Genomic DNA, 18750 nt, shown 5'->3' with positions numbered 1-18750 from the left:
TAAAATTCTGTTCATCAAGAAATTAATAAAACAACAAATATAGTCAAACAACCCCAACACATCATATTTAAAGGGACAGTGTGTTATATTTACTGGCTCCTACTTTTACCTCATTCAGTAAAAAAACATTGATTTTATATTTCTTTCAAAGAATGTAATTCCTACTTCAGGTCTCTGCCATGTTTGTCTGCATTCTTGTTGCTACACTGTGCTCTGTGGCACTGGTTTTCGTTCACATTAGACAATCTAGTGGTCAGATATTACACAATGGGGCTTAACAGAAGAATCACCTTATTACAACTTCTAATTTGCCGAAGCAACAGCATAAGAAAACGTATTCCTTTTCCCTGTGTTTTATTGTTTTTTTGATCATTTTCAAACTCTAAATTACGGCATCTCTCTCTCTCTCTCTCTCTCTCTCTCTCTCTCTCTCTCTCTCTCTCTCTCTCTCTCTCTCTCTCTCTCTCCATCCATCTATTTATTATTTGCACCGCTTATCCTCAGTAGGGTCGCGGGGGTGCTGGGGCCTATCCCAGCTATTTTCAGGCAGTGGGCAGGGGACACCCTGAACTGGTTGCCAGCCAGTCGCAGGGCACACAGAGACAGACGATTCACTCGCTCATTCACACCTATGGACAAATCAGACCGTCCAATTAACCTAACATGCATGTTTTTGGAATGTGGGAGGAAACCAGAGTGCCCAGAGGAAACCCATGCAAGCACAGGGAGAACATGCAAACTCCACTCAGGAGGTTCGATCTAATGACCTCAGAACTAAGCCGCACACGCGCTGCCGCTGAAAGAATTGTTTGTGTTGTTTATTTAGTAAATTATTATTATTATTATTTTTTACACAAATCATTTTTATTTTTGCTTTACGTACACGTTTCGGTATCATTGTTGCAAAATGAGCACATATTATAATTCATTTTGGAAATGAATAGCGCTATATAAATGCAGACCATTTACAATTTCAAAACGTAATTTAAAACAATTGTTTGAGGGCCAAATGTGATTTAAGTTTGTAAAGTCTGTTTCTTTAACTTTGGGTGCATTATGTACATTTAAATAAAGGGTTCTAAATCGTATTTATCACAGTTGTTTTGATTTCGACTGCTTCCGCTTCCTTATTTGTCACGTGACCTGGACACGTCGTTTCAAGTCACCTGATTGGCTGCTGAGTCGGCGGATCGTTTTACGAAAAGTTCCTGTTCAATTTCTACATCAAGATGCCGTTTTTTGGTCTTCAGTTTTGCGAAACATTCACATCCGCCGTGTATCTGCGGTTTGACTCTTTACTGGCTTCTTGCTTCATTTTTAGACACCCTTTAAACGTTTTATTTTAAATCCGAATGGTGACATGCCTGAAATACATATTTTATTGGCTTTGCTCTGGACCTTCGTGGTCCCCATCGTCGTGCTGGGCTCCAAGCAGCCGCACATTGTGTTCATCTTGGCGGATGACTTGGGCTGGTACGACGTGGGCTATCATGGCTCGGAGATCAACACACCTAACCTGGATAAACTGTCTGCTGCAGGGGTTCGACTGGACAACTACTACGTTCAGCCTCTTTGTACCCCGTCTAGGAACCAACTCATGACTGGACGGTATCAGGTAAGACCCACGGACTATACTGTATTCTAGGGGACACAAACCTTTTTGAAACTCTGAGCTATTTTTTAACTTATGAGTGCAAAGGGCTAAACTTTTGATATGCATTAGGTCAGGCAGTGGCGGTTCTACACGAAATTACTCCAAGCCCTAACAATACAGTACATCCATCCTTCCATTATCTGCACCACTTATCTTCAATAGGTCTGCGGGGTTGCCGGAGCCCACCCCAGCTATCTTCGGACAGTGGGCAGGGGACACCCTATAGTTAAGTCCTGAGGCAGGAAACTACTTTTGGACAATCAGGTTTTACTGTACAAGGCACTGTAACTGTTCACCCACTGAACTTAAGACTCAAACTGGGTCATTTTTATACATAAACTTAAAGAACAGGTTGCCAGCCAGTCGCAGGGCACACAGGAACAGACAACTCACTTGCTCATTCACATCTAGTGACAACTTGGACCAGCCAAATAACCTGACATGCCCGGAGGAAACCCATGCAAACCGGAGAACATGCAAACCCTGCACAGGAAGGCTGGTAGCTGGATTTGAACCCATGACCTACGAACTGTGCCACGCATGCGTTAATCACTGTGTTGCCGTGTCGCCCTCCTAACAACACAAGTTCAACAACTTCAATCGGAGTATTTTATAATGTACCATCAATATTACTTTTTATTTTATTTTGTTGATAGAGACATCCCAAGGGCGGCATGGCGGCTGGGTGGTTAGCGCACAGCCCCACAGTGTAGAGGTTCATGTTTCAAGTCCAGCTACCGCTGAAATAAACTAATGTATGTGGTTTTTGCATGTACATAAAATCCAAAACGTGACAGTGGGGACCCTAACAAGAGAAAGGTTAGAACAAAAAAAATCAGGACAATGTATGCTGAGAAGCTTTGTCATTTTCTGCTCCCCTCTGTCTTAATTCAATCTTGTCTATCGCACAACACAATAATCCTGAGTAGAGGTAAGATCGGTCCTGAGTCACAGGTATATTAACCCGAACCCGCCCAAACCCGACGGATTGACTTGATTTGATAACCGAACCCGAAATAAACCCGAAACTTTAATTTGCCGCTAAAGAAGGCCGGCTGGCTCGACTTAATGATTGACAATTTAAGCCCATTCGAGTACAGTTCAGGCCCAAGATCCTCCATCTAATCCTGTGTCATTTTTCACAAAACGTATCACCCAAGTGGGATTCACTATTTTTGATGATCTGACAATACTTGATCTGATCCTTCACTGGCACACTCTATTGATTTCAGATCCACACAGGCATGCAGCACCAGATCATCTGGCCTTGCCAGCCGTACTGCGTGCCACCGGATGAGAAGCTGTTGCCTGAGTTTTTATCCGAAGCGGGCTACGCCACGCACATGGTGGGCAAGTGGCATCTGGGCATGTACAAGAAGGACTGTCTGCCTACCCGTCGTGGCTTCCATTCCTATTTTGGTTTGTTTTCATCATACCATATGTTGCAATACTACTTCTTTGTTCAACAGTGGTACATCCTCTTAGAAGCTCTTAGAGTAGGGGTCGGGAACCTTTTCAACCCAAAGCGCCACAAAATTGAACAAAATCGCAAAACCCGGTCTTCAGACTAAAGTAATTTCTTCAGCACATCTTATTTCACTGTGTGACTTTTGGTGATTCGATAAAATCTGAAATAATAATAATGCCAGAGCCTGTGTCCAATATCTATGTAAGTCCTCCATCCATTCATCCATTATCTGGACCGCTTATCCTCAGTAGGGTCGCGGAGATGCTGGAGCCCATCCCAGCTATCTTCGGGCAGTGGGCAGGGGAGACCCTGAACTTGTTGCCAGCCAGTCGCAGGGCACACAGGGACAGACATCTCACTCGCTCATTCACTCCTAGGGACAATTTGGTCCGGTCAATTAGCCTAACATTCATGTTTTTGGAATGTGGGAGGAAACCGGAGTACCCGGAGGAAACCCACGCAAACACGTCCACACAGGAGGTTCGATCCCATGACCTCAGAACTGTGCTGCACACGCACTTACCACTGCTCCACCATGCTGCCCCAATGTAAATCAATGGTTCCCAAACACTGCTATGTTTTGATTTTATAAACAAATAATTTGTTGTCAATGTTGTATAGTGGGGAAAATGTTGCAAAGCGGGCAGAAAGAACATCTGAATCCATACCCTGAAGTGAAAACTTAGTGTAGCGAGGCACCGTATCTACTGTATTTAGTTCACAACAGCCCAGAAAGGATTTTTTTAACCCTCAATGGCATTGAATGACCTCAGGTGCACTTTCACCACTGAGAATTTGATCTGTTATCCAGGCTATTTAACAGGCAGCGAGGACTACCTCACCCACATACGCTGCAGCCACATCGCTGCTCTCAATTTGAGCCGCTGTGCTTTGGACTTGAGGGAGGATGAAGCTCCCGCCCCGGGATATAAAGGCGAATATTCCACCGAGCTGTTCAGCCAGAAAGCCATCCGGATCATTGCTCACCATGACCCCAAAAAGGTGGCTCAAGCTTCGACTCTCCCGTCATTTTTCTACCAATATTTGTATGTTTCGCTTTAAAATGAGTGTTCAGTGCCAATTTCTGTGTTTTTTTTACATATTTATCACTCACAAATGTTTCAGATCATGAAACCTATTTTAAGATCACAAAGAGATGACCTCAGGAAATACAAAATGCAGTTTTGAAATGTTGATTACATTTATTTACGCACAAAAAAATACAAACCTATCCGTCCCTATGTAAAAAAGTAATTGCCCCTTGAAGCTAACTTTGGCAACGATAACACATATCAAACGTTTACGATAGTTGGTAATGAGTCTTTCACAACGCTGTGGAGGAATTTTGGCTCACTACTCTTCGCAAAATCGTTTCAAATCTGCTATATTAGAGGGTTTTCTAGCATGAATTGCCCTTTTAAGGTCACACCAGAGAATCTCAATTTGATTTAGACTTTGACTTGGCCACTCCAAAACCTTCATTTTGTTTTTTCGAACCATTCAAAGATGGACTTGCTGGTGTGTTTTGGATCGTTGTCCTGCTGCATGATCCAAGACCGCTTGAGTTTAAGGGCGCAAACTGATGGCCGGACGTTCTTCTTCAGGATCTTCTGGTAAACACAAGAATGAATCATTCTTTTAACCACAGCAAGTTGTCCTGGTCCTGAGGCAGCAAAGCAACCCCAGACCATCACTCCGCCACATCCATGCTTTACAGTTGGGATCAGGTTTTTTTAAATGCTGTGCTATCTTTAAGCCAGATGTAACACACGGGCTGCACTCCTTCCAAAAAATTGAATCTTTAAATCATCAGTCAATAGGATGTTTCTCGAAAAGTCTTGAGCATAATCAAGATGTTTTTTTTGCAAATGTGAGACGACTCTGTTATCTTGTGACAGCAGTGGCTTTCACCTGGGAACCTGGGAATCTTATGGAGGCCATTTTTGGCCAGTGTACCTCTTATGGTGGAGTCATGAACACTGACCTTAACTGGGCTGCTTCGCTGGTTGACGGAATAATGAATTCTGCTGTTAGCCTGAGGATCCTGAAAAAAAATGCCCGGCCATCGGTTTTTGCCCACACAGACCAGCAAGTCCAGCTCTGCATGGCTCAAAAAACAAAACAAAATGAAGATTATACAGTGGACAAGTCAAAATCCGGATCTAAATCCAATTGAGATGCTGTGGTGTGACCTTAAACGGGCAGTTCATGCTAGAAAACCCTCCAATGTGGCAGATTTGAAACAGTTTTGCAAAGAAGAGTGGGCCAAAATTCCTCTATGGCGTTGGGAAAGACTCACTGCAGATTATTGTAAATATTTTATTTCTGTTATCGCTGCCAAAGGTGGCGCAATTCGCTATTAGGTTCAGGGGTATTTACATTTTCACATAGGACCTGATAGGTTTTGATATATTTTTTCTTCATTAATAGAACCAACATTTAAAACTGCATTTTGTATTTCCTTGGGTTGTCTCTGGCTGATAATGAAATGAGTACGATGATCTGAAATCTTTTTGAGTGATAACTATAAAAATGAAACAACCGAATTCAGGAAGGGGGCAAATACGGCACTGTATTTAAAACAACAACTTCTTTTTCAGCCTCTCTTCCTGTATGTGGCGCTGCAGGCTGTGCACGCACCCCTGCAGGTGCCGGAGCGCTACACGGCGCCCTACGCCTTCATCCAGGACCCGCACCGTCGTATTTATGCCGGGATGGTGGCAGCCATGGATGAAGCGGTGGGAAATATCAGCCTGGCCCTGCAGCATGCTGGGCTCTGGGGCAACACTGTGCTCGTCTTCTCCACAGGTAGACACATGCACACAGAGGTGCAAACTAAATATACCGATACCAGGTATCGGTATCAGACTGATACTATATTTTGTTCTCTTTAAAGTCTTTATGTGTTTACCCTGGAGTGCCATGTCTAATTTTGTTGCATAAAAGGTTTCACTACGTTGATATCAATGACAATAACGTTAATTCAAGTTGATATATCAGTTTGTCAGTGCTTGCAACTGGTAGTGATATTGGCTGCTGTGTTATTGGCTGTTCAATACAGAACGTACATTTTTTTTTTCCAAAAAAGGAACATTTCTTTAATTTGATTATATACATTTGTGTTAGGTGGAAGTCTTGTAGCTCAGGAGGTAGAGCGCTCGTCTTGGGATCAAGAGATCGCAGTTCGAATCCCGGCTCCTCCTTGTTACATGTCGAAGTGTCCTTGGGTAAGACACTGAACCCCTAATACCCACAATATGCAGGTTAGCGCCTTACATGGCTGCACGGCCGCTATTGGGAAATGTGAAGCACACTGTAAAGCGCTTTGGGAAGTCATTGACTTGAAAAAGCGCTATATAAATGCAGATCATTTCATTTCATTGTATATCTAAAGTACTAATGGTGTCAGCACTCGTTATTGGTGAGTACTAAATAATCTGTTCTGAAACTAAGTAGTATATGGCATTATTTTTTATAACGAATATTATTTGTAGGATTTTTTTTATGCCAGTATTTTATTGTCATATTATGTTTTTTAACTAAAGCCTAGTGTGTTATATTTTACCACCAGATGGCACTGTATTGTCTAGTGCGAGCAAAAACCAGTGCCACAGAGCTCAGCGTAGCAGCAAGTTGCTAGATAAACATGGCAGCGACCTTAGGTAGGGATTCCACTATGTAAAAGAAATACAAATTCCTCTATTTAGAATTTTTTTTAATATAAAATAATATTGGTATGGTAGGTCAGGGGTTTTTGCTTAATATTCAAATCAATATTGTTGTTTTTTTTTTTAACTGGGAGGCATTAAATATTACACACTGTCCCTTTAAATAAACCATACATTCACTTTTGAGATCAATATTTATTCTCATGATGACATTTTATCTTAAAAAAATACTCTCCTATTACATGGACATTATTAGTTTGATTGGAAATATTGAAAACGTACCTTTGTTACTGAAATGTGATGAAAAACTTTCTATTCATTCCTCTCTTGTAAAATAATATATGGTATTAATTATTTTTATAACATGTTTAATCTCTAATAGTAACAGATGGATTTTAGAATTGCTAAATATGTTTTCCTTCATAGGTCAAACTACTTCAATACCACTGAGACGTTATTGAAAAGCTATGACATTTGATTTGATTTTATTCACATAAAAACTGTTCAATTATTTTTATTAAATTTTTTGTAAATTTTGATATTCTGCCCGAAAAAAAGCTCTTCTTTTTTTGTCTTTGTGATTAAATTCAAAACGTATTATCGAAAAGTAGTTGTAGTACTATGCCTGTCCAGTAGAGTGCAGCAGAAATTCCTAAATCGGCTGCAAGACGGCCACCCAATCCTAAAGTTCAGGAGACATCCATCCATTATTTGCACCGCTTATCCTCACTATGGTCGTGAGGGGCCTGGAGCCCAGCCCAGTTAACTTCAGACAGTGGGCAGGGGACACCCTGAACTGGTTGCCAGGCAATCGCAGAGCAAAGAGAGACATACAGTTCACTCTCTCATTCACACATAAGGACAATATGGAGCCACCAATTCAACTGACATGCATATTTTGGGAAAGTGGGAGGAAACCGGAGTCACATGCGCTAACAGTGAGAACATGCAAACTGGATTTGGACCCATGACCTCAGAACTGCCGGAGACGCTCTTTTTCATGAGACACTGTTAAATAAATGTTCTTTGTGATGTTTGCAGTGCAGGGTTAGGAGGATGACTTTAAAAATGTAATCCGATACAGTGACTAATTACCTGTAATCAGAATACCATCATAGATAGATACATAGATACAGGTAGATAGATCCTTTATTCATCCCCGTACGGAAATTCACACTTCCAGCAGTATCCTTGTGTTGAAAATAAAACGATAATAAAGGAATATAATACATAAATACCCAATGTAACGCGTTGATATAGAGTATTTAGATAGTGCTACATAAAATACACACTGAAATAAAAATAGGGTAAGATGCAAATTTTAATATGAGAATAGGACAATATGTTAATATTAAACTAATGTACATTGATTACTTACAATTACTTTTGTATTACTTTAATATGAAATACGCTAATAAAAGACAAGATAAACTAAATATGAATGCAGGTACACAATGTTTTTTAAAGGGATAGTGTGTAATATTTAGTGCTTAGTGGTACAAAAAACTTTAATCCCGTAAAAAACATTGATTTGAATACTAGGCAAAATACATAATCTATTAAGTAAAGTCATGTTTATTCGTGACGCCCTTAATCACAAGGAGTCTCAAAGGGCTGCACAGACCACAAATTATTGCAAACTACAGCTTACTATGACACCATCCCCTGATCTAAAACCTACATGAAGGCAGGAAAAAATTCAAAAACCTCAATATGAGGAAAATGAAGAAACCTTGAGGTTATCCCCCATCCAGGATGACCAGGCTGCAATGGATGTTGCAATAACAAACAGTACACAGATATTGTCAACTTGAAATTTCGGTCATTCATAAACTATAGAACAGAAGTGTGTTTTATGCCTACATTTAAACAGTTCCACTGAAGTTGCAGATCGAATCTCAGGGGCCAGAGCATTCCACAGGGGCTCGAATGGAGAAAGCTCTCGAACCTGCGGATCTCTTCTTGGCTCTTGGGAACACTAGTAGACCAGCATTTTCAGAGCAAAGGCTCTGATTATACCAATGTTAATTTTTATAAAAAATCACAGGCTTAGAAAATTGAAAACAAAATCTATTTTTCACCGTAGAATCTTGCCGCCCACGCTGTGCCGTTTATCACTGGCCCTTGTTCTCTCCCAACAACACAGTGCCATCTACTCGTCAAAAATTACACATTGCGGCTTTAAGATCAATGAACAATGTAACCTTAAAAAACGAAATAGAGGAAACCAAGATCATGTAGTTGCTAATATTCTGTGATCCACTGAAAACAGGTCTGCAACCCACAAGTCGAGAAACCCTTCTCTCAACTGTGTCATGCTTGGTCCCGTTGGACAGATAACGGCGGTCAAACGCTTTCCGGAGGCAGCAATTGGCCACTGCGAGGCAGGAAGTGGTCTCTGTGGGAAGGCGGAGTCCGCGGCGTGGGATTTGTCTCAGGCCCGCTCCTTAAGCAGCCTAGGAGGACCAGCCGGGAACTGATCCATGTCTCCGATTGGCTGCCCACGCTGGTGGGGCTGGCGGGAGGAAGTCTCAACACCACCAAACCTCTTGACGGATTTGACGTTTGGAACGCTATCAGGTAAGTGACGCTCAGTCTGGAAGGACCTGATCAATGACGTAGTCCAGGCGTCGGTCACCCAAAATGTTGAAAGAAGACCAAAACATTTTTCTGGAGCCGGAAAAAAAATACTTATTTAGGTCTTATAAGGAAGGAGAAGCATACAGTAATGCCTCAGTTATTGTGGTTAATGGGGACCAGAACCCCCAACAAAAATTGGAATAGTAGTGTCGCACCTTCGTAAACGCCCCTCGTGTGAGACTTACTTTGAGATGACGTCCTGACTGACTGAGAGTATATCACTGACAAAATAGCTAACACAGAATTGCAGTTGAATGAATGGTCCTTATGGCCGTTGTACAAAAGTGCAACTAAATTGCAGGGCTTTTGCTTTCAGGGCAAGAAAGCGACTTAGAAAGCGACCGGCTAGCTGCATGCTAGCATTGGGTAAACCTAAAATTTAGCCAGGTCTCTGCGATGATCAAGATAAAACCGTCCAAAGTGTAGCGGTTTCCCTCGAGTTGCATTTCCAGGTCATTTGTTTCATGGGTAATGGATCTGGCGTTGTTGAGACACAGGATCGGCCTGTCTTTCTCTCTTTCTGCGCAACTTTCTAATTTGTTTTCTTTCATTCTCTCTCTTTCCCTCTTTTTTAATTTCTTTCTCTTTCTCAAATTCTCTTTTTATTTATCTGTTCTTCCCTTTCAGTCCCTCCCTCTTGCTTCCCTCTTTCTCTCAAATCTTCTTGACACCCCTGCAATAAATAAAGAAAAATAAATAAATTCTGCTTAAAAATCACGCCAACTCCTGCTCACGTGGTATTGCATTGTTATTGCATTCCCTCTTCGCTCTTGACTAACAGCAGCTGGCATTAGTTTGTATGGCGTAGTCCCGTGAAGCGTCATCGAACCCCGTCGAAGCAGGGAGTTTTTCCCGGAATTCCGAATCATACAGGCCTGACATTCCGCAGCCCCTCCACGTTTGTTTTTCCTTCACAGCCCACTTTGACGCTGCTCCTGTTTTCTAAATGTAGAAGCGGCCAAAGGAGGGGGTGAAAATGAAGGTCACCTCACCACAAAATGCTACCTCGCCATTCCCGACCGCTCGCCTCCCATTGGCCGCCGCCCCTCAGATTTTTAATTGGTAGCAAAGAGCGAAAGCGGGCGGCGGAAAGTTATTTGTGTTATCAGACGCTGCGGTCGGTGCGTGTTCTCTGCGGTGGGAGCGCATGGCGGGCGGGTGCGCTGTTTTGGATTTACACATCCCGCTTGTGTGTGGTTGATGGGGTTTGTGTGTGTTTAAAACACCTCCGTTTATATTCCAGCAAAGGATTTGCCTCGCCCAGGCTGGAGCTGCTGCACAATATTGACCCCATGTACGTCGACATCGCACCGTGTAAGTAAGTCAGTGACACATAAAGTCAAGTCATTTTTATTTGTACAGCCCTCAATCAAAGAGTCTCAAAGGGCTTCACAGGTTATTACACAGACTATTTTTTCAGACTATTATTACACCATCCCCTGATCTGGGACCAACATGAGGGCAGGGAAAAACTCAAAAAAACCTCAACATGAGGAAAATGAAAAAACCTTGAGAAGGGACCACACATGTGGCATCCCCCTTCAGGATTACCAGACAGCAAAGGATGTTGCAATCACAAATAATACAGAGATATTGTCCAAGAAAAGTATAGGTTATTAATATGCTATAGAGTAGAAGTGTGTTTTAAGCCTAGATTTAAACATTTCCACTGAGGTTGCAGAACGGATCTCAGGGGAAAGAGCATTCCGAGTAAAGGTCGCCGTTTTTTCATATTTTGGCCGAGGATGCGACTCGTACTCTGATGCGACTTATGCAGTGGGGCAACAAGTATTTAGTCAAGCTGGAATTGTGAGGGTTCTTCTACTTGAAAAATTAGATAGGCCAGATTTCTGACTGTCAAAGAGGTCTAATTTCTTCTAACGAAGTCTAATAAGGTCTAACGAGGCTCCACTCGTTACCTTTATTAATGGCACTTGTTTTAATTCGTTATTGGTCTTAAAGACACCTGTCCACTACCTCACTTCATCAAACTCCATACACCACTACGGAGAAGACCAAAGAGCTCACCAGAGACAACATTGTATACCTGCACAGGGCTAGGTAGACTGAATCTGCAATAGGTAAAATGCTTGGTGGAAAGAAATCAACTGTGGATGCAAATATTAGATTCCGAAGAAATCCATACCCACTGTTAAGCATGGGGGTGGAAACATCGTGTATTGGGGCTGTTTTTCTGCAACGCACCAGGACAACTGATATGCGTAAAGGAAAGAATGAATGGGGCCATGTATCAATATATTTTGAGTATAAATGTTCTTTTGGTAATGGTAATAAAATGTTTATTAATGTCCTTTTGTCCGTGCAGGTCCTGGCTCAAAGCACCTAGGAGCTTTAGATGACGAGGGTGGGGTCATTCGTTCTGGCTTTAATGTGTCTATTCACGCTGCCATCAGGTCCTCAAACTGGAAGCTGCTTACGGGATACCCAGGTTAGCTCCTTGTGATGTTGAGAAGAAAGGCGCACATAAGACCCAAAATTGGCCAGAAATTTGAAAGCGTGCCAGAGCGCCTTATAATATCGCAAAATACGGCAACTAAGATTTGAAATGCATACAGTATTTATAGGTTTGCCTTACTGCACAAGGTTTTACAGCGCACCACCGTATTCGCGCAACGATTGGTCAATCAAAAAAAACGGCACTGACCTTAATTGCAAAACATTGTATGCAACAGGAGTTGAACCCGGGTTGCGGCGGTAAGGGTGCCGGCACTTAACCCCCCGACCACAGATGACATACGAAAATGGTTTGGATCTTGTCTCATTATAACACAAGTTTGTACTCACCTACACTCAAAAATTGTTTCCCCTTTGTTGCGCTTTTTTGTGTTTATCTATGTATTCCGGGACGACTTTCTGTGTTCTCCAACCTGTATCACCAGCCGTCTAGTGGTTAGGGTTCAGCTTTCTCGACCTAAGTTCGATTCCCGTTGCATAAAATATTTTGCAATTTTGGTCAGGGGCACTCATTGATAAATCATTGCACTAATATATACCATTAACAAAATGCACACTGTAGTTTTAATACCATGAGCCTTATAGTCCATTTTTCAGACCAATACTGCAATTTTCGATTTTAAAGAAAATTGCATTTTCTTGACTAGTTTTTTTGTTTGTGAGTACATGACCCGCCACTGTATTGTTAAAAAAAAAAACGAAAAAATCCCCTCGAATGAAGTTTTATTAAACTTTAAATGTTATGACTGTCCTAGATTGGTCCCAACAGTAGAAAAATTAAATGTCTTTTTTTATTCACAATTCCATGTAAGCTGTATATAAAAAAATAGAAAAATTGCTTTTAAAGAAACAGTGTGTGATATTTAGAGCCCCCTAGTGGTACAAAAAAACTTTTATTCAGATAAAAGAACACACATTCATTTGAAGACTAGGTAAAAATACATGAACTATCGAGCCAATGTTGATCCCTTCCTAGAAATTGCTGCCATGTTTTTCTAGCATCACGCTACTACGCAGTGCTCTTGGCACTGGTTTTCGTTCGCATCGGACGATACAGTGCCATTGAGTGGTGGAATATTAAGAAGAAAACACCAGAGTTAATCATATTGACATACTTTAACCTTAAGAATACAGCGCCCTCTTCTGGGGTGGCTGTCTATTTTGCACGTGGATGTTTGGCATAGTGTGCCGCTTACAGGGTTGGGTAGGGTTACTTTAACTTGATTACTTTGAATTACTTTTGGATTACTCCAATACCAAATATGCTAATAAAAGACAAATGAAACTAAATAGGAATAAAATAACTAAATTTTGTGCAGGCTTGGGGAGTAACGGAACACATGGAACGGCAAAAATGATGTTGGCAAGCTGTTTGGATTTATTTTCATTTTGTTTCTGTCGCATTTTATGTTAGTTTTGCCGGAGATCAAAGAGATCAAAGCCAGGAGAGAAAGCTTACCACGTGTTGTAAGTCATCATTTTATTCATATTTAGTTTCTTTTGTCTTTTATTAGCATATTTGGTATTGGAGTAATCCAAAAGTCATTGAAAGTAATCAAGTTAAAGTAACCCTACCCAACCCTGGCCGCTTACAATCTTTGCTTCGCCCTTATTGGCTAGTGCAGTTGTGGTTGGCCAAAAACTCCATCACTCACAAACATGGAACTATAAGTCCTTAAAGAAAAACACAGTGTCTTGCAATTACACAATCACACTATCTCATATCGCAATATCGATTGGATTTCGGTTAATCATGCAGCCTTATTTAGGAAAAATATATGACGAAAGGCTATTTTGGGGTTGTGCGTTTATAATGCGGAATATTACAGCACATTTATTCACTCCATACGGTCCAGGTTGCGACGTTTGGTTTCCACGGCCCGGCCAGAACGTTTCATTCCCTCCATTTGCCGATTCCCTAAAACCTGTGATGCTGTTCGACGTGGAGAAGGACCCCGAGGAGAGAAATGAAGTGTCGGCTCTCTATCCCGCTGTGGTCGACCGCCTCCTGGGCCGGCTTAAGCAATACCAGAAGAGCGCCCTCCCAGTCCACTTCCCTGACGAGGACCCGCGTTGTGATCCAGGTCCCACTGGAGCCTGGGGACCTTGGGCCTAGAGATGAAGAGGAATTGGGACTTATTTGTACTTCTGGGACGCTTTTGGTCAGAGAGTTTTCTAATCCAATGGGATCTTCCTTCAGACTGCACATTTTCTATTTAAAAAAAAATCCACACAACGTCAGAAAGTCCACATACTTCATTTAAAGCCCAGTTGACATGTTAACGTATGGCATTGATCAGGGTTCGTACAGGTGCTTGAAATCATTGAAAATGCTTGCATTTTATTGGTGTTTTCGAGGATTGAAAAGTGCTTAGGTGAAGTGTTTGCAAATGCTTGAAATTGTTGCAATGTTTCTGAACAAATCTGCTTAGAAATACGCCAAACCGACTCTCCTGACAGAAACAAAATTTTCAACGCCTCATTTCACTGTGTGATGTTAAATGGTTTGATAAAGTTTATGAAATAATAATAAAGCCGGGAGCCTGTGTCCAGTATCAACAAATATACCACTTTAAACTTGTCTCCCTCCCACAGTTGAGGCTCATTTTGACCTTCATTTTTTCTGTGAATAATTGTTTAAAAACAATATCCAAGCAGAGTTCTTTTGTAAAAATGTCACCAAAAAATGCAAATGGAAAATTTATGGACGTATTTCCCTTCAGTGCAGTGGGCACGTGTAAGAGGGGCATGCTCACCCAAATTTCTGTGAGCTTGGCTGGCGATTTTGGATGTTTGCAGTTTGTTCTGTGGGTTTTTATCATAAAGTGCTTCAACAATCAACACACTTTATTAAAATTTGTTTAGCGATGTACAGCCAAAATGGGTCTTTTTTTTGTGTGTGACACCTTCACTGTAAACCGTAGTTAACCCTGTGCCCTTTTTATAGTGGACTGAATAGCTTTTATTATCAGTGTTTCTTCGGTTATGCATGCACCAAACTAGATTTTGAGCTTATCAGAATTTGATTGTTACAGAGGAAATTTGCAAGTGTAGCATTTTATCTCCGAGCCATATTTACCAAAGAAAAGAGACATACCATGGCTTGCCAGCCACAGGTTCGCGACCCCTGGTCTAAATGAAATGTGACGCACCGTTTAATTTTTCATTCATTTTTCTTCTTTCTCAGCATTAGAATTGACGAAAAACAATGGTGCATTATTGGAACAAAAACTTGTCTGAACATTGATGGATCGAAGGGAAGTCGAACACATCTTAGGAAACATTCTTTGGATTCAAATGACTGTGCGCTATTTGCAATCTGCGGGTGAGGAATTTGGCATATTGCTCCACTTGAGGGAGTCATTTGCAACCCTGGAATTGGAGAGGGAGAAGCTAATTTTCCTTGGACGTATATACCCTTTGAACCTTGACCTCTCGGTGTTTGACCTCGCCGAGTGGGGAAAAAAACCCTTCCCCCTGAACCTTAATGCGGGGCCGGCGACCTTTAACCCATCGTGTCAAGGGAGGGAGACAAAGAAACTTTCTAAGACCGAGGTGACATTTTAACACCAGTAGCGAGCAATCGTTGTTTTGTCCCCACCAATTATTTGTGACCACTTTAAGTGACTTAATAAGAAATATACATCTCTCAGAGGATTTCTTCTGAGGGGGGGCGTGACAGCAAATAATAGTGAAGCATTGACTTAAGCTCAGCACCAAATACTGTCTCTCCTCAGAATGTCAGCTATCCGCTCAGCTGTTAGCCTTCCTGATAAAAAGGTTAAGACTCGGATTGAAACTGAGATGGCTGCAACACAAAGCCAGACGACAACAGGGAGTTCTCAGCTGCTTGCCGATATTCTAGCCGATGCTTTCGAATCGTTAAAATGTAGACACACAAATCGTAAATAGGACATGCCCAAAAAATCGGAAAGAAAATAATACATCCGAGGCGTTTGCTTTTAAAGAAATATGCAATTGGGACTTTTTGATAACGATAATTCGAAAGATCAATTTTTAAGTAATAGCTTTTGTGAACAGTAGTATTCTACTGTACTTTCCTGATTGGCTACTTACAGAAATGTAATCAGATTTATCTGTAAAGCTCTTTTCAGGCAATAAGCCTATCATAATATTGTATAGAAATATCTAGTGTAGAAATCCCCTCCTTTATCCCCAGTTGACAACCCGAAACACCTAATACACAGACACACGATGGTTAAAATACAATAAATATAAGTCATGTTTATTTATGACGCCCTTCATCATGAGGAGTCTCAAAGGGCTGCACAGACCATAGATTATTGCAAACTACAAACTATTAGTACACCATCCCCTGATCTAAAACCTACATTAAGGCAAGGAAAAACTCAAAAACCTCAACATGAGGAAAATGAAGAAACCTGAGGTAACCCCCCTTCCAGGATGACCAGGCTGCAAAGGATGCTGCAATAAGAAATAATACACAAATATTGTCAACGTGATATATAGGTCATTCCTAAGCTATTGAATACTGTAGACCAGGGGTGTCAAACAGGCGGCCCGCAGGCCAGATTAGGCCCGGTAAGGGATTGAATCTGGCCCGCAAAATGCTGAGGAAGCTCAAGAGAAAAACGAACTGCAGGTTGAAATATGTACACTTGATGTTGCCGAAGCCGGGTGCCTCGAACAAGCGCTGTACTTGTATTTCTCTCACTCTCTCTTGCTTTTCTCTCTCGCTCGCTCTCTCCCTCGCTCTCACTGTCTCTCTCGCTTTTCTCTCTTTCTTTCTTTTGCTTCTCTCTCTTTCTCTCTTGCTTTTCGCTTTCTCTCTCTCGCTTGCTTTCCGCTTTCTCTCTCACTCTCTTGCTTTCAGTCCCTTTCTCTCTTTCACTATCACTTTTCTCTCTGTCTTTTGCTCTAGCTTTTCTCTCTCTCTCCCTCGCTTTTTGCTCCTCTTTGCTTTTTTATCTCTTTCGGTATTCGCTCTTTCTTGCGTTTCGCTCTCTCTCTTACTCTTGCTTTTTTCTCTCTTTCTCTCACTTTTGCTCTCTCTTGCGTTTCGCTCTCTCTCTCTTGCTCTTGCTTTTTTCTCTTTCTCTCACTTTTGCTCTCTCTTTCTCTCACTTTTGCTCTCTTTCTCTCGCTTTTCGCTCTCTCTTTCTCTCACTTTCCCCTCTCGCTTTCCCCTTCACTCTCCCCCCCCCTCTCTCTTTCTCTGTCCCCTTCTCTCTTTCTCTTTATTCTACTAGTCCGGCCCCCGAGAGAATGTTTGTTCTATCGTGTGGCCCCCGAGCTCAAATGAGTTTGACACCCCTGCTGTAGACGTATGTTTCAAGGCTACGAAATAATTAAAAGTAAAATATGACTAGGGCAAGGAACAGACTAATCATGTAGCTCGCTTTATTTTGGTGAATGCCAAAATATTTTTAAATAGATAAAAAAAAATATTGGAGTATTTTATCTACTATAGCATTTAGTTAATATATACTTACAACATACAAAGCATTCTCTTGTTTATTGCGGGGTTGTGTTCCAAAAATAACCTGGAATTAGCTAAATCAGTGAAGTAGAAAAATGTTTTTTTACAATTACAGTACAATATTATTATACAATTAAATACTTTTGTTGTGGCAGAACATTTTGTCAACAGTTTTCAGAAAGTCTTAAAAATGCAAGATAATATGCAAGTGCATAACGCAAATTTGTTAAGCAATTTTACATACTCAGTTTTGCTCTCTTTTTTTATAATTTTGTTATATCCTAGTGTTTTACTCTGTGATAAATACTATTCCACAACCAAACTCATTTTTTTCTCCCGTTGTTTTTATTAAATATCCGCACATGTATGCTTGGTTGTGTGATTGTTGCACTCGCGCCCGATGGGCTGGTGCGCCGTGTGTGTTGATAAATACAGAAATAAAACAAGCTAAGGAGAGTGCGCCGTATTGGTGTAGAAATACGATACATGTACATATTCAACCACAACATTATTGACACATCTAGAGAAAAAGCAGAGCAACAATATATACTCCGAATTGCAAAATTGGAACAATTTCATTTTTTTTCCAAAAATGGGTCGAAATGTTGTTGACATTCTTCACGTTAACATAGTTATTGGGTGCTATTGTTCTCACGCTCAATGAATATGCAAGAGAAGACCACTTTTACTTTGTTATCCCGGGTTGACTCTTCGCTGCTACCCGGTGCCAATAATATGTCATCAGGATTATAGCTGGGTCAGAAAATACCGGGATGTTGTGACGTCACACAGGAACTATGAATACTCAACAAATTTCAATTACAAAGTCAACAACACAGAATCCATGAAATGCATATTATCGACCAATCACAAGCGTCTAGAAGGAAGCAGGCTGTCCATTGTTTTAAATAATGAAATCTGATACAAGCTGCTGCTGGGTGTGCTTTTAGTTCTGTTTAAAGTCTGTTAGTGTTGTGTAAAAAATGAAGGGGGGTAACAATAGTTTTCCCCCTGTTCCCGTGCATTTGATTTGAGATGTCTGGTGATGCCACTGGTGTTGAATTTTTCCAAACCACTTTAAATGAAATTAAAAAGTAAACTAATCCAGCCATACACTCTTGGTGCTCAGCTCCCCCAAAGCTCTGAGCATAAATTCCCCCTCGCATAACACATACACGATGCAAAATCAGTGAAGTCGCAAAATCGCGAATAGAGGACCGCGTTATAACGAAGGTTCACTGCAGTCGTTTTTAACGCCGAACTTCTCGATTTACGTTATAAACTCGATGTAGTGTCTTGATTGGCTACTGGGACCTTAGGTCACTTTTGATTTGTGTTCGCCTGGAGCCGACCGCTGATTGGCTACTCACCGCCCAGTCGATCC

General features: G+C 41.3%; 1 protein-coding gene across 1 annotated transcript; it reads left to right on the top strand.

Annotated features, from left to right (window-relative positions):
• The first annotated feature begins 1158 nt into the window (after positions 1 to 1158).
• Positions 1159 to 14771, top strand: arsb (arylsulfatase B). Its single transcript, XM_088355808.1, has 8 exons — positions 1159 to 1615; positions 2887 to 3073; positions 3934 to 4124; positions 5723 to 5930; positions 9127 to 9370; positions 10674 to 10744; positions 11757 to 11879; positions 13762 to 14771. Exons 1-8 carry the CDS (start codon positions 1361 to 1363, stop codon positions 14019 to 14021), a joined length of 1539 nt encoding a protein of 512 aa, XP_088211934.1. The 5' UTR covers positions 1159 to 1360; the 3' UTR covers positions 14022 to 14771.
• The last annotated feature ends 3979 nt before the right edge of the window (positions 14772 to 18750 follow it).

This window comes from Urocampus carinirostris, chromosome 16 (assembly GCF_059441175.1).
Source record: "Urocampus carinirostris isolate Australia breed hairy pipefish chromosome 16, RoL_Ucar_1.0, whole genome shotgun sequence".
NCBI lineage: Eukaryota > Metazoa > Chordata > Actinopteri > Syngnathiformes > Syngnathidae > Urocampus > Urocampus carinirostris.
Note: the sequence above shows the minus strand (reverse complement) of the source record. Positions and strands in the feature narration are given on the sequence as shown.